At 48.7% G+C, this 13,161-nt stretch overlaps 1 protein-coding gene across 1 annotated transcript in view; it reads left to right on the top strand.

Annotated features, from left to right (window-relative positions):
- Nucleotides 1–5,366: 5,366 nt before the first annotated feature.
- LOC119436878 (cytochrome P450 4V2) overlaps nt 5,367–13,161 on the top strand; it is a 121,815-nt gene continuing 114,020 nt past the window's right edge. The window contains exon 1 of the mRNA XM_037703901.2: nt 5,367–6,532. Within this exon, the coding sequence (XP_037559829.1) occupies nt 6,244–6,532 (289 nt within the window). The 5' untranslated portion in view covers nt 5,367–6,243. The remainder of the gene's footprint in view (nt 6,533–13,161) is intronic.

Consider the following 13,161-nt stretch of genomic DNA (forward strand, 5'->3'; position numbering starts at 1 on the left):
CCATCGCCGGAAAAGCATGGGGACCGTCGGTGCGTTCTATGCTGCAACTATACAAAGCGCTTTTTATGGTTTTCTTGCGCTACAGCACCCCGGTGTTGTCAAGCGCCCGGAGAACTAACCTCAGAGTGCTTGAGAGCATGCAAGCTCAAGCACTTAGAACGTGTCTTGGCCTACCGCGATGCACCTCAACAGCTGCAACAATTGCCATCGCCAGGGAACATCCCATCAGAACGTATGTCGCCACAGACACCCTTCGAAATCATCTTCGGCACCTTTCCCGACTACAGTCTCAACGCCTTGCTTCTCTCTCGGAAAGTAGGCCAGATGCAACTTTTTCGGGCACTGTAACCTCCTATCGATCTTCTCTTCCATCGGACTTCACGCCTGCCGCAATACCACCTTGTCCTTTGTGGTGTCTCCGGCAGCCACCAAGTGCGGCTCTCCATTCCAGGAGTTACAAAGAAGTCCGACTTGCCAACTTGTGCCCTGAATCAAGCTGCTCTACATATGCTGCATGATTCCTACTTTGATCGAATTCACATTTATACAGATGGCTCTTCGACTCTGACCAGCTCTACTGGTGCGGTAGTTATTCCGTCGGCATCATTCTGCAAGAAGTTCAAGATCAGCCACGTCACAACATCGACAGGGTCTGAACTTGCCGCCCTCCGTAGCGCAGTGCTTTATGTGCACGAACAATCACCAAATAATTGGGCTATATTCTGTGACTCAAAGGCAGCCCTACAGTCACTTTTATCAGCTCTGCGCCGCAGCCCACATGAACAATTGGTAGCAGAGATACGAGTACGCTACCATCAAGCGGTGGTCAGAGGCCACGACATTGTATTTCAGTGGCTACCTGGGCACTGCAACATCACTGGCAATGAATGTGCCGACAAAGCTGCCCGTGAAGCACATAACGAATATGAAAGAATCCCCATACCATTGTCAAGAACGGACGCAGCGCGGCACCTCAGCAGTCTTGCCCATACTATAACTCTAAGAAAATGGCATACACCAGAGTTTACCAACCAGCGCCTATATGCCATGGACCCACAGATGCAATTACGACTTTTACCCGGTTTTAAACGACGTGAAGAAACCTTACTGTGCCGCCTGCGATTAGGAGTTTCTTTTACGAACTCCTATTCATTCCTAATTGGAATGGCGGACAGCGCGAACTGCAGCACATGTGGTGTTGAGGAAACCACCAGACATCTCTTATGTGACTGCCCTAGATACGAAGAAGAGAGGATTGCGCTTCGGACTGCTTTGGGGCACTTAGACGACAGGCCTTTTACGGAGGAGAAGATCTTGGGCCCATGGCCTCGTGCGTCTTCTATATACAGGGCTACAAAGGCACTGCTGCGCTTTTTGAAGTGCACAAGCCTACATGACCGCCTGTGATGAAACTTAGCCATGAACGCTTGACTGTAAATGTGTGAGGTGTGAACTGTGAACTTCTCTCTTCCTTCTCCTCTTTCAATCCCTTCTCCCCCTTCCCCAGTGCAGGGTAGCCTACCGGGCTCAGCCTGGTTAACCTCCCTGCCTTTCCCTTATGACTTCTCTCTCTCTCTCTGGTTAACCTCCCTGTTCTTGCAGCCCATTTTATTCTCTTTCAGGTAGACAATGTCACTAAATAATTGAAGCGCAAAATTGAAATAGTTTGTAGCGATTTTCGATGCAATAACTTTTTAATTTATTCAATGAGCTAATATGTCACATCAATGCTGATACTTTTTTTTATTCTGCCAAAGTAATGATATCTGGTGACGGCCAATAGCCGGCCAACATCCAGCCCTGGGATGTCCCTATTCCACCGACTGGCCTATTGAAGGTTTGAGGCGTTTTCAGGAAGCTCCAGGAAATAATGTGTGACCTTTACAGCGATATTGTAACATTACCTGCCACCTGTAAGCTAGAAATATTTTACTCATGTGTTCACGACAGCGTTCTTTTGCGTGAGCTACAGGCGATGGCGGCGGTGGCGGCGGTCGCGGCAGTGGTGGCGGCAGCAACAGCGGGAGCAATGCTATAACTCCAGCCGCACACACAAACTTCCTTTACAGCAATAAACACAAGAAGCTCTGCAATCACTAAAACCTCCGGGTACGTAGGGGCAGATGGTCATCGACATTTAGTGCGTAACTGTGTCGCGTTGCAGTGGTTGCCCACCAACCGTTGCGAAGTGGTTCCGCCCAATTACAAACTTACTCTAAATAATCAACTTCTCAAATATTATAATTAGATGCAAAGTGCCAATGAGAAAATTGTATAGCCACATGAGTAACTCCCGATACAGCTTTCTGTTCCTCAATACTTGCTACATTAAGTTTTTTTTTTTTTCCGAGCGTGAAAGAAGCCCGCGAATACACGCAAAGTGCCTCAAGCGGCCAGTCGCGCGGTAATTTTGCGTGTATTCGCGGGATTCTTTCACGCTCGGAAAAAGACACTTTTATGTAGCACGTATTGAGCAACAGAAAGCTGTATCGGGGAGTTTCTCATGTTGCTCTACAATTTTCTCATTGGCACTTTAATCTAATTATAATATTTGAAAGATTCATTAGTGAACTAAGACTAATTATGTAATTGGTGGCATCCAAAAAAGTAAGTTGAGTATCTCCCAGCGACGGCAAACAACATTACCTTGGTTCTGTCCAGCTACGTGGCATTTGCATATTTTTTAAATCTTGGTGCATGATAGTTGGGACACCCTGTATAACAGGGACGAGGAACGACACAGGACAGGGGGTGCTCACTTACAACTGTCGTTTACTGAAAACAAATAACGGCTATATCAACCAGGCTCTCAGACGCGCGCACGGTGAAGGCGAACATTCGCCAAGTGTAACCAATTAAGCGTATAAATCACATCGAATTCACTTTTCCCAGGAAGAAGCAAGGCGTCCCTGCATACACGCGTCACCATTCCGACGTATACAGAAAGTATAGGCCCCTAGCAGCTAGCGTGCGTCATTTTCTCCCTCCCAGATACCCTAATACAATTAAACAGCGGTGTACACGAGTGCTCCTCGTATAGTGTACAGACACGTGAACAAGCGTCTTATTTCTTATGTCTAAATCACGCTCTCACGTTCTACCCCATTTGCCTGTCTGCCCGATATATTTCTTACCACACGACAGATGAATCTCATGAACGGAACTCGGCGTAGGACGCAATAGGCCTGACATGCATTAAATTGAATTGTGGGGTTTTACGTGCCAAAACCACGATCTGATTATGAGGCACGCCATAGTGAGGGACTCCGGAATAATGTTGACCACCTGGGGTTCTTTAACGTGCATCCAATGGACGGGTGCCTTTTTGTATTTCGCCACCATGGAAATGCGACCGCCGCGGCCGGGATTTGATCCCGCGACGTTGTGTTTAGCAGCGCAACGCCAAAGCCACTAATTAAACAACCCCGGCGGGTCGCCTCACATGCATCTTCTTGCAGTCGGTCAACTCCAGCTCCCCTGAGATACACGTCGTAGATATGAATGCACAGGCGGTAGTCCTGAGGCTTTTCTAAGACCCACAGGAATGAAGCAGATTTTGCAGCATGGCACTGCGTGTGTGTGTGTTAGTGTCCGCTGCATGCTCTTTGAGAGGAATGTGCTGATTTCGGCTGGTTTGTATAGACGTTGGAAAAGTGAGAAAACGCGTTACGCGTGTGTAAATACGCTGTTGATGTGTACGCGTCCCCCCCCCCCCCCCCCCCTTCTGTCAGCCTTGATCAGGAGTAGCACGCTGAGCCTGTGACCACAACCTTTTCACCTTCCATTAAAACCAACTCGTATTCCTCTTTCCAATCTACGTTTAAGAAGCAGCGCCGAATTGCCGAAACTTTGGCTCGATTTTAGTACGTAGAGTCGCTCGTGCTATTTTTCTGTTGTACCATAAACGCCACGTCTGCTTCGGACACCAGGTATACTGGTGGCGTTCGTTCGTTCGTTCGTTCGTTCGTTTCGATTACAATGACAATAATCGATGATGGCTTCTGCACAATTTTTTTAGACCTGATGGATTGGCACAGGCGCGGCGCGAACGTGAAGGCATTCGGCCGGCGCCAAAGCAGCGCTCCTGTTATGGGTCGCAGCCCAAGCTACATGCGACTAAATGCAGCGGATACGTTGGTGCTTTGGCGTTGGCACTGTTTGTTACAGCCTCATTGCCAGTGTTGCTAAGTTTTCTTGCAAGGGTTCCGCTAAAACAACGTTTTCCACTGGACCCGCCATGAATAGCTTCGACCATAAGATATATCTATAATGTATAGTAAACAGCCAAGGCCTACAACTATCAATTATTGCGGCACCTTGTAAGAAACGAAATAGAAGGTTACAATAGGTCTGAGGCCCTTGTTTACGGTTATCGCAAAGTGGTTATCGATTATGTTTCGGAAGCTCCTCCGTGCTTTACAATACGGAAGTGCTGGAAGAGTTGTCTCTGTCAATGTCTGTCAAAGACACGCGCTGCAACTGCCCGGAATATCCCTGCGAAATTCAAATTCCTGGAAAACAGCAATCAAACCCCACTAAAACTCACCAAATATTCTTGTGAATCCTGCAATATTGCGCCGAGAAAATCATGATGCCAAATCCGCAAAAAAAATTTACTATCCGGTAAGCGTACATTTGTTCCACCCGCTGTGGTTTCTTAGTGGCTTTGGCGTTGTACGCTGCTGAGCACGAGGTGATGGGTTCAAATCCTGGCCGCGGCGGCCGCATTTCGATGGGGCTGAAATGCAAAAAAAACCAAAAAAAAAACCAAAAAACGCCTGTGTATACGGTGCATTGGGTGCACGTTAAAGAACCCCAGGTGGCCTCCTACTCAAATCGTGGTTCCGATCTAATTATGCACATCGGCACATTTGTGTCGCTTAGACGTTCCATAAATCTGCTAGATGTAGCGGCAAATTCGTCAAAACGACGACACTGCTCGTATCAATGCAGCCAATTGTCCGCCTTTAGCGGATATACGCGTGGACTCTGCGTTGGTGCCAGCTGGCGTTACGAGTGATATTGACGAAAGTGTAGCTGGGGCAGCCCGTAAGTAATACGAGTGCTGCAGCTGTTATACGTTCCAGCCGCCTTTCCCTCGATCCACGAAGCGCTTGTTCCGCGGAAAGCGCGCACGCCTGCCGCCGACCGGGAGTGAAATCCATCGGAGCTGTTGCCGCCGCTGGAACGAGGCGAGCGGTCGTCTTGACCTTCTTTCCGTCGCAGCGCCAGCGCAACTTTCACCTCCGCCGTCACCCACCGTTCACTTTCCCTGCCAAGCCCTCTCGCACGGCGTAACGTACGCATCGAGGAGGAGACAGTGGGGGGGAGGCGTCTGCGTGGAAGGAGGCTGACGGCAGAGAGAGCGCACGACCGATGGATGAACCCGCGCACGGGGCGCATTTCGAGAGTAGCTCCCAACTCGACGGCCGTCGGAGGACAGTCGCGAGGGACGACGTCTGCAGCTACCGGTGACGGCAGCGAAATCCGTGTAGTTTTTTTTTTTTTTCGTCTAGCTGTGTTACTTTAAGCTCGTCTTCCGGCTTTTGTGGATGAGCTAGCCCTGTCATCGTCGTCGCCTTTCCTCGTGCGACTTCGTAAAAAGAGCGCGGAACTCTCCCCCTGCGACGTAAACCTCAAGGCCGAGTGGACTGCAGGAAGTGCTCTGGACTCATCGGCGTCGATACTGGGAAGCCCGCGGCGCTGCCTGGTACAAATATCACGAGTGACTCGCATGAGAGGCGCCAGTGCTCCTGTATCTTCCATATGTGGTAAACGCTGTAAACGCCGGCTGCCCATGTTTTGAGTTGAATCAGACTAGTCTCGAAGGCCTCGCCGAAGACGCCGCAGAATATCTAAAACGGAAAGGTCGTGACTATGGACTAGTTATTCGAAGAACATTGTACAACAGAGTTGAAGGGTGGTAAGTGGCCAGCTTTCACGCAGTGTACCGAGGAAAGCTGAGCTCACCTTAGTCGCCAGAAGAAAATCCAGGAGTCATCTACGCCAACCGAGGAGCTTAGTCCCACTTGTCCGAAGGAAGAGAGACAGCGGGCGCTTTCGACTCAACGCGCAGATTTCTGAAGGGACCCAAACAGGACACCAGCGCGCAAGTCGTATCGACAACAGACCCGATGGATTGCGCGTGGTGAGGTAGTGCGTCCCGCTCTGTGTCAACCAAGAGACGTAGCTGCCGGCACCTGCGACCCGAGTAAGCTGTAAGCACGCAACCAGGGGCACACGATGCTGAACATCGTGGCGAGCACGTTTTCGGCCGTGTCCAGCGCTACGTCGGCCTTTTCGTGGAAGTACGTGATGCTGCTGACTGTGACCACGGCCACTCAGCGCGTGCTACTCGCCACAATCGCCGTGGCCGGGTGCGTGGTCGTGAGCCAGGGCCTACTGCGCTTCTACCGGCTCTGGAAGGCGCTGCGGCCCATGGCGGGACCCCCGGACTGGTTCCCGCCTCTGTTCAACGTCAACTGTCTCAGGGCCGCGGCCCGTTACAGGGACATCTTCAACACTTCCACAGGTACGTCTTTGTGAATCGTCCCTCTGACCTAGCAACCTGCGGTGCTGTTGTGCGAGACATTTGTGACACTCGGCGCAGGAGAACCGCAACGCATGGCCACGGGTCATTTGCGGTGCCTAGGTTCTTTTTTTTTTTACGTTTCTTTAGTGACATTATTTCATTATTACTCGTTGCTATCGTTCGATGCTTCTTTTCTTCCCTGCGTTGTGCCCAGAGAAAAGAATGTAGACAAGCTAGCAAAAACGTAGTAACAGCAACCATTACTACATTTTTGCTAGATTTGCGTGACTATGTGTCATGTTTTCGCTCTTAGCAAACAACATTTGCATGACTTTTCATCATTACGGCTGTAACATCAAGGAAAGTTCAGTTGCGTGGCCACGCGGTATTGCAGACAGCTATAATTGTGTGTCAGAACTGAGCAAGCAACCACAGCGCTTAATTTCCAAGTTCTTTCATGCTGACAGTTTTTTTTTTTTTATATTTGCACTTTTGTACCTCAACAGACATGTCGTGTCAATACGCGTCACTGCACTGATTTCACGAAAGAGTACATGCACTAGCATTCAATAGAAAAGACACTAACAGTCATTGATATCGAGAAAAAAAACAACTTGTTGTGCTTTCCTTGGTGTCAGTGGCTGTTGGACTCTTTTGTCCATGCGCTTATTGATGATCCTCTGAGAATCCTAGTTGTTCTACGCTCTGAACATGCCGCAATTTAGCGAGTTCCCACTGAGCATTTGTAATATGTGCACTCAAGGAGAGCGCCTCGCGGCGCGGGCTTTTTCATTTTACTATGTAAATCAGAAGACAAAATAATAGAAAAAGCTAGCAATTTATATTTTCATTTTATTTTATTTCGCTTTGAAAGAGAGACGTTTAGTCTCTCATTCAGAGCAGGTGAACTAGCCCACGCATCGTTGAAGGCATACAGATCGCGCGCGCAGTTTATGCTTTTCAGATAGCTTATGTTGACAGCAGAAAAGGTAGTAGTATGTAATGGGAGACGTAACTACGTAAATCAACGCTGGAATATGACGGGTCGGCTATGATTGTTTGCGAGAACAAAGAACAGCACTAGGCAAAAAATGTGTACTTACACAAGAAAACTCACGTTAAGGCAAGCCAAACAAGAAACAACGAAGTATATTTACGGCAAGAAACGCGAGAACTTCGATGCGAGCACTGTTTCATGCATTCTCGACAAGAGACGCGCTGTTACCACGTGATACAACAGCGATCTCAAAAAAAAAAAAATGGCACTATTTTAGCAAGTAACCAAGAAATTCACTTGAGGCTGTAATCGGCTTTACCTGAAATACTTACAAAGTGTCCGCAGTCTTGATAAGTATTACACAATGTTCGTACCAAGCAATTATAATCAATAGCCCACATTTAATAATCATTGAACACGCTACCGTTGCTATCAACTTATATAACTTTCTAGTTACAGTGTCTGGAATGGTATATTACTATTTTTGGGCTATACGAAAAGATATTTCTCCAAAAATAACTATAAATGACAAATTGTTTCACAAAATCGTTATATTTTGATTATTTCGCATATGGTGACATGGTGAACTTGTATATTGTTCCGGAAGGCGGCGCGATATCTCTTCAGGGGTAAATGCCCACTCTGCCATTCAATACATTCTGCCTTTCCGCATATGCCATTTTATTTCACATATACCACTCAAAATTTGATGCGAGCTTTCCGAGGCGCCAAGCAAGCAAGCGAACGAACGAACGAACGAACGAACGAACGAACGAACGAACGAACGAACGAACGAACGAACGAACGAACGAACGAACGAACGAACGAACGAACGGACGGACGGACGGACGGACGGACGGACGGACTTTTGTGCGCTTAAAGAGGTTGGTCCGCGAAACATACTGACCAGTGAAGGTATAGATTTGACACAGGTATACACGGAGCTTCACCGTGGCCTTGAAACAAACAGCACGCGGAGAGCGATCCACTACTTACATATTTTGTCGACTGCTTGCTCAAGATATGGTGTTAAACGCAGTGTTTGTTTTTGTCAACATATTAAACTAGATCACATTCAGCAGCAAATATGAAACAAATATGAAACAAATATGAAAAAATGTCTCCTTTGACCCATTTCCAAAATTATTTTAAAGCCGGCTAAGAGGCCGCCAGCAACAGATACAAAATCTATACAGAGTGAGAAATGGCGAAGCATGGAAGATCGCCGAAAATACTGCGTTTGTAAGTAAAAGACGCAAAGCAGCTTCGTGTTGCAGTGAAAAAGAACAAGAAATAACAAATAACTACGGATAAGTCAGGTAGTATACTTTTCAGAGGATTCACGCACGACTGCGGTCATTTCGGTGTCTGCAGACGGCGCTTTTGAAATGTTGACTATGGCCTGCAATATTTTTGTGACCTGCTTGCTACGCGTCATAAAGAAGGGGCAGTTGTCTTCTCGAGATGTTGGCACGCAGCATAGCTTTCTTACAGTGGCCTCAAGGTACTTTCTTTGATTCTTTTTCTTTGAGCGGGTGCTACTTCTATTCTGTACTGAAACAGCCTTATGGCTCGTTCCAGCGGGCGATAAGAAGCATTGTTCAGGCAGTTCAGAGTACTACTCTTTACCAACTCTAAAGCGCCAAAAGCCACCAACCGCAATAATTTGGGGCCCATGTGGTACGGTCGACTACATGTGCCACCAAATATTTCGGATGCTAAACAGGAAATGAACATGCAGCACTGCTAGCTGACCAGCTTTATCTGATGCATTTGGAAAGATTGATATTTCACACGGATATCGGTCACAAAGTTACGTAAGTATACGTTACATGTTGCCTCTCCAAGCTCTCGCATGGCTGTCATTCAGTGTGCGAGGTTTGATAGGTGAACATCCAAGCCGGATGCGACCTCGTCGTATGCAAACTACTGCGTGTATTTGGCTCCAAATTCAAATGCTTCATCGGCGTGGACGACACCACGTGAAGTAGGAAACTACAGGGACAAAATTTTGCTCAGAAATCACAAAGTTCAACTTTAAGGCGAGCATGTTAAGAGGGGGCAGGAGGACTTTAGGTAGAAGCGAAAATTAAGGTAAATTGCACTGAAGGATTCGTGAACTCTTCTCTTCTGCAATACCAGAACAATTGCAATAATAAAAAAACAAGCGTGCGTGCGTGCGTCCTACACGCACTCACGCAAGCACGTACTCCCCCCCCCCCCCCACCCCACACACACATACACACACACACAAGTGTCGTGTATGTGTGTGTGGGAGCGTTTTATATGGTGTGATTGTTTTCCGATTTCATTAAACCTGAATTGGAGCGTGCTTGAAGAACAGGGGCTCTACATTGTAAAATACATTTTCATTGCCATTATTTATACCCGTAGTTGTTTTATGAGACTACCACGTAATCAACTTGAGCGCTCAACGCATAAACGTGACATGTATTTGAATAAGCTTTCTTTGACGGCTGAAGCAAAGGTCTGGCTCGGCGAAAACTTCTTTCTGGCGCATCTGCCATTTCGGGGAATTATTCAAGGCGGCCACCACTGCTCGCCGCCCAGAGTAGGAATGCCCGCATTTCCGTTTTTGAGGCTATCCCGCGCCGCCGCCGAAGTCTCGTCTTTTCCTCGTGTCCCGCATATATGCACAGAAATTGAGCAGGCCCTTTCCATGGCACTTTTTAACTTGCTCGCACGACTGGATGGTGTTGTATTTAGTTTCGTATTTTTTTTCTTCTTCTTCTCTCTAAGCTCCACATTTGTCACACGTATTTGGGCACGTTGAGGTTGGGGAGGGACATCGGGGGTAGTCGAAGCCATTTTTACCCCCCTCTTTTGGGTTCCTCTTTTCCAATCTGACATTTTGTGCTGCGTTTGTGCTGTTTTTCTTTACTTCGATGGGTCTTATTTTTTTTTTTTTTTTGAGCTCTTGCACACCGGGAGTCATAGCGCGAGAACATGTTTTATGTAACAGCTTTCCCTGGAAGTGAAAGCTCGTATACGAAGACGCACTTCGACAAACCGTTGCGGTGCCTTTTTCGGTGGCTTCTTTTTTTTTCCTCTTTTTTTTTTTCCGGCTTGTCGAATATCGGTCCAGCGAAGCGCCGTCGACGTCTTCCTTCGGCGTCAACGACGATCCGCGCCACTCTTATATATGTGCCGTGGCCACAGTGTCTGACGTTGCGTAACCGCGCAAGTTTGCATAAGATGCCGACGTCGAGCAGATTTTTAAACTTGTCGAGTATGTCCAAACACGCACCCTGCAAACGTTGTGGCAGGAGGAAGCGTTCGCCCGCCGAAGGCTATACCTTTCCTACGGTGCTACAGTCATGCGCCATTTCCAGAATGTTCAGCAAACTTCTTGTCATGTGCTTGATATGCCTATTTTCTGGAAGATGCCGGCCAATCCATGGCTGACTCACGTGCTTAGCTCGACTTAGCCATTAACATCGTCCGTGCTTCTAACCGTCGCTGCTTCATGCAACACATACGTGTGTCTTGTCGCTTCTGCGTTTACGAGAGACATGCCTCGCGCATCTGATATAAACGCCAGCACAGAAGCCCCCTAACCGCAGCAGCCGGGCACAGTCATCAATATGCGCAGACACGTTAAATATTGCGATATAATCAAAAAGGCCATCATGCCATGTGACACGTAGAGCTACCACAGCTCCACGCGTGACCGCGCGTATAACCCTATAGACTGCAGAGCTAGCTCCCGACAACCTCTGCCCCTGAATCGCTTGCCATGACACGCAGTTACAATAGACAGTTGGGCAACAACACATAGATAACAATCTGTGCTGCAGCAGGTTCACTTTTTTTCCTAACGGTAACGACTGTTGAAATGTCCTGGCAAAAGGAGTTAGGCATGAATGCGCTCGTTTGAACTATATTTTGTTATATTTTTCCTTTGTGTAAAGATGGTTCAAATGTGCGCAGCACACGCTTATGCGTAGCGCAGTGACCACCCTATCGACCCAATCACGAAACAGGATCAAATCTCTGTGCGGTAAGTCACAGTACCAGCACACGTGCATATACGTCATATATGTGGCGGCCATAACAGCTTACAACGCGACCTGTACTATTTACGCCACTTACTCTACTGACGTTCCAGAAGTCGTGCCGACAGTGCGGTTGGCCACCGCGCAACGGTTCACAAACGTTTTCGTAATGTGAAATCTACGATAAGGCTCAGATACTTCGCGGTCGAAGCATATGCAGCGCATAGCCACGAAGTGCACCACACGCCAGCAACAAGTGGCGTGTGGTGCACTTCACCGGCACCGCACTCAAGTGCAGAATGGAGCCATCATTCGCGAGCTGCATGCTTACGCCGCCGAAGAGTTTGAGACTTCGCAATTTAAGCTCTCCGAAATTTTCTCTCCGAAGGAAGCTTGCACGCAAGTGTGTGCCGTGCACCCAGAAAGCTTCGTTACCAGCAAAGCCCCCCCCCCCCCCCCCCCCTGCGCCCCCCTCCGAAGAAAAGGCTGCGCAACTTCCGTTCCAATAGGCTCTGCAGACGCCGTCACGTGAGAGGCCGGCCAGGGTGGCCGACCGGCGGGCAGCGCGAGCGTCAGTCTCGCTTTGCTCATGTAACGCTCCAAGTCAAGGCCAAGTTGAGTGCATTGTAGGTCAGACCGGAACGCGTTTATTGTTGCCCTGCTTTCTTTCCTTCGGGGGAGGAGGAAGGTGAAAACGACAGGCGGAGAGGAAGGGACGCCGAGCGACGGCAGGTTGTGCAAGGAAACGGCGGAAAGTGAAGAAGAAAAGGAAACGGAATCGACCCCCATTCCTTGTCTTTTCTTTTTCATCTCCGACGGGCGCAAGTTACGCCAGCGCGGGCGAGCGAGCGAACGACCCCTTCCGTCCCCAATCCGCCGCCGCCGCCGCGGCAGAGACGCGCGGCGCTGAACGAAGGGCGGCAGAAGTGGGCTTCCCATTTCGAGCTCTTTCGCTGCTGGGGCTCGAAGCGCTTCCGACCGGCGCAGCCTGGTTTCACTCGATTTTTCGGCGGCCATCTTGCGACTGCTTCAGACACCACCGCTACTGTGGGAACGTCGGCATAACGCGGCTATCCCTTGCTGAAGTACGAAATGACCAGTCGTGCGGATGACGTCATAGGCAGATCGGGCGTCCTGCGTGCGCTCGATCGTTTGCTTCGACGCCATTAGCGACCTGGTAGCCACTGAAGAACGATGTCCTGCTCATTGTAAACTGTGCCATTAAGAAGTTATTTTTTGTCAACGATGAGCCCCTCGTGGGATCCAAGCTGCCCGAAAGTCGCACAATACCGGACCGTGGATGGCGAGCTTCCTGGTAAATGAAATCAAGAGCCTCATGGAGGTGGCCTACGAGCTCTGAAGGCCATCGTTGACATTAGATAGAACTGTTTGGAGTTTCATTTCGACAGATTTCGCAGCGCTGACCGCCGCAGTTGCTGATCTAAAAGGGGCGATCAATCCACAAAGTTTCCTACCAAGTTTAACAAAGGGAAATCTGTCACGTATCTGCGGGCGCGTGTGTCTGTGGTAATAGAGGGTGCGAGCGTTTGTCCCAACTTCGTCGCTCTGGCTTCCAACTTCCTTGTAGGATTTTACGCTAGCCTTGCTAAACCTAA

Source organism: Dermacentor silvarum, chromosome 1 (assembly GCF_013339745.2).
Source record: "Dermacentor silvarum isolate Dsil-2018 chromosome 1, BIME_Dsil_1.4, whole genome shotgun sequence".
Lineage (NCBI taxonomy): Eukaryota > Metazoa > Arthropoda > Arachnida > Ixodida > Ixodidae > Dermacentor > Dermacentor silvarum.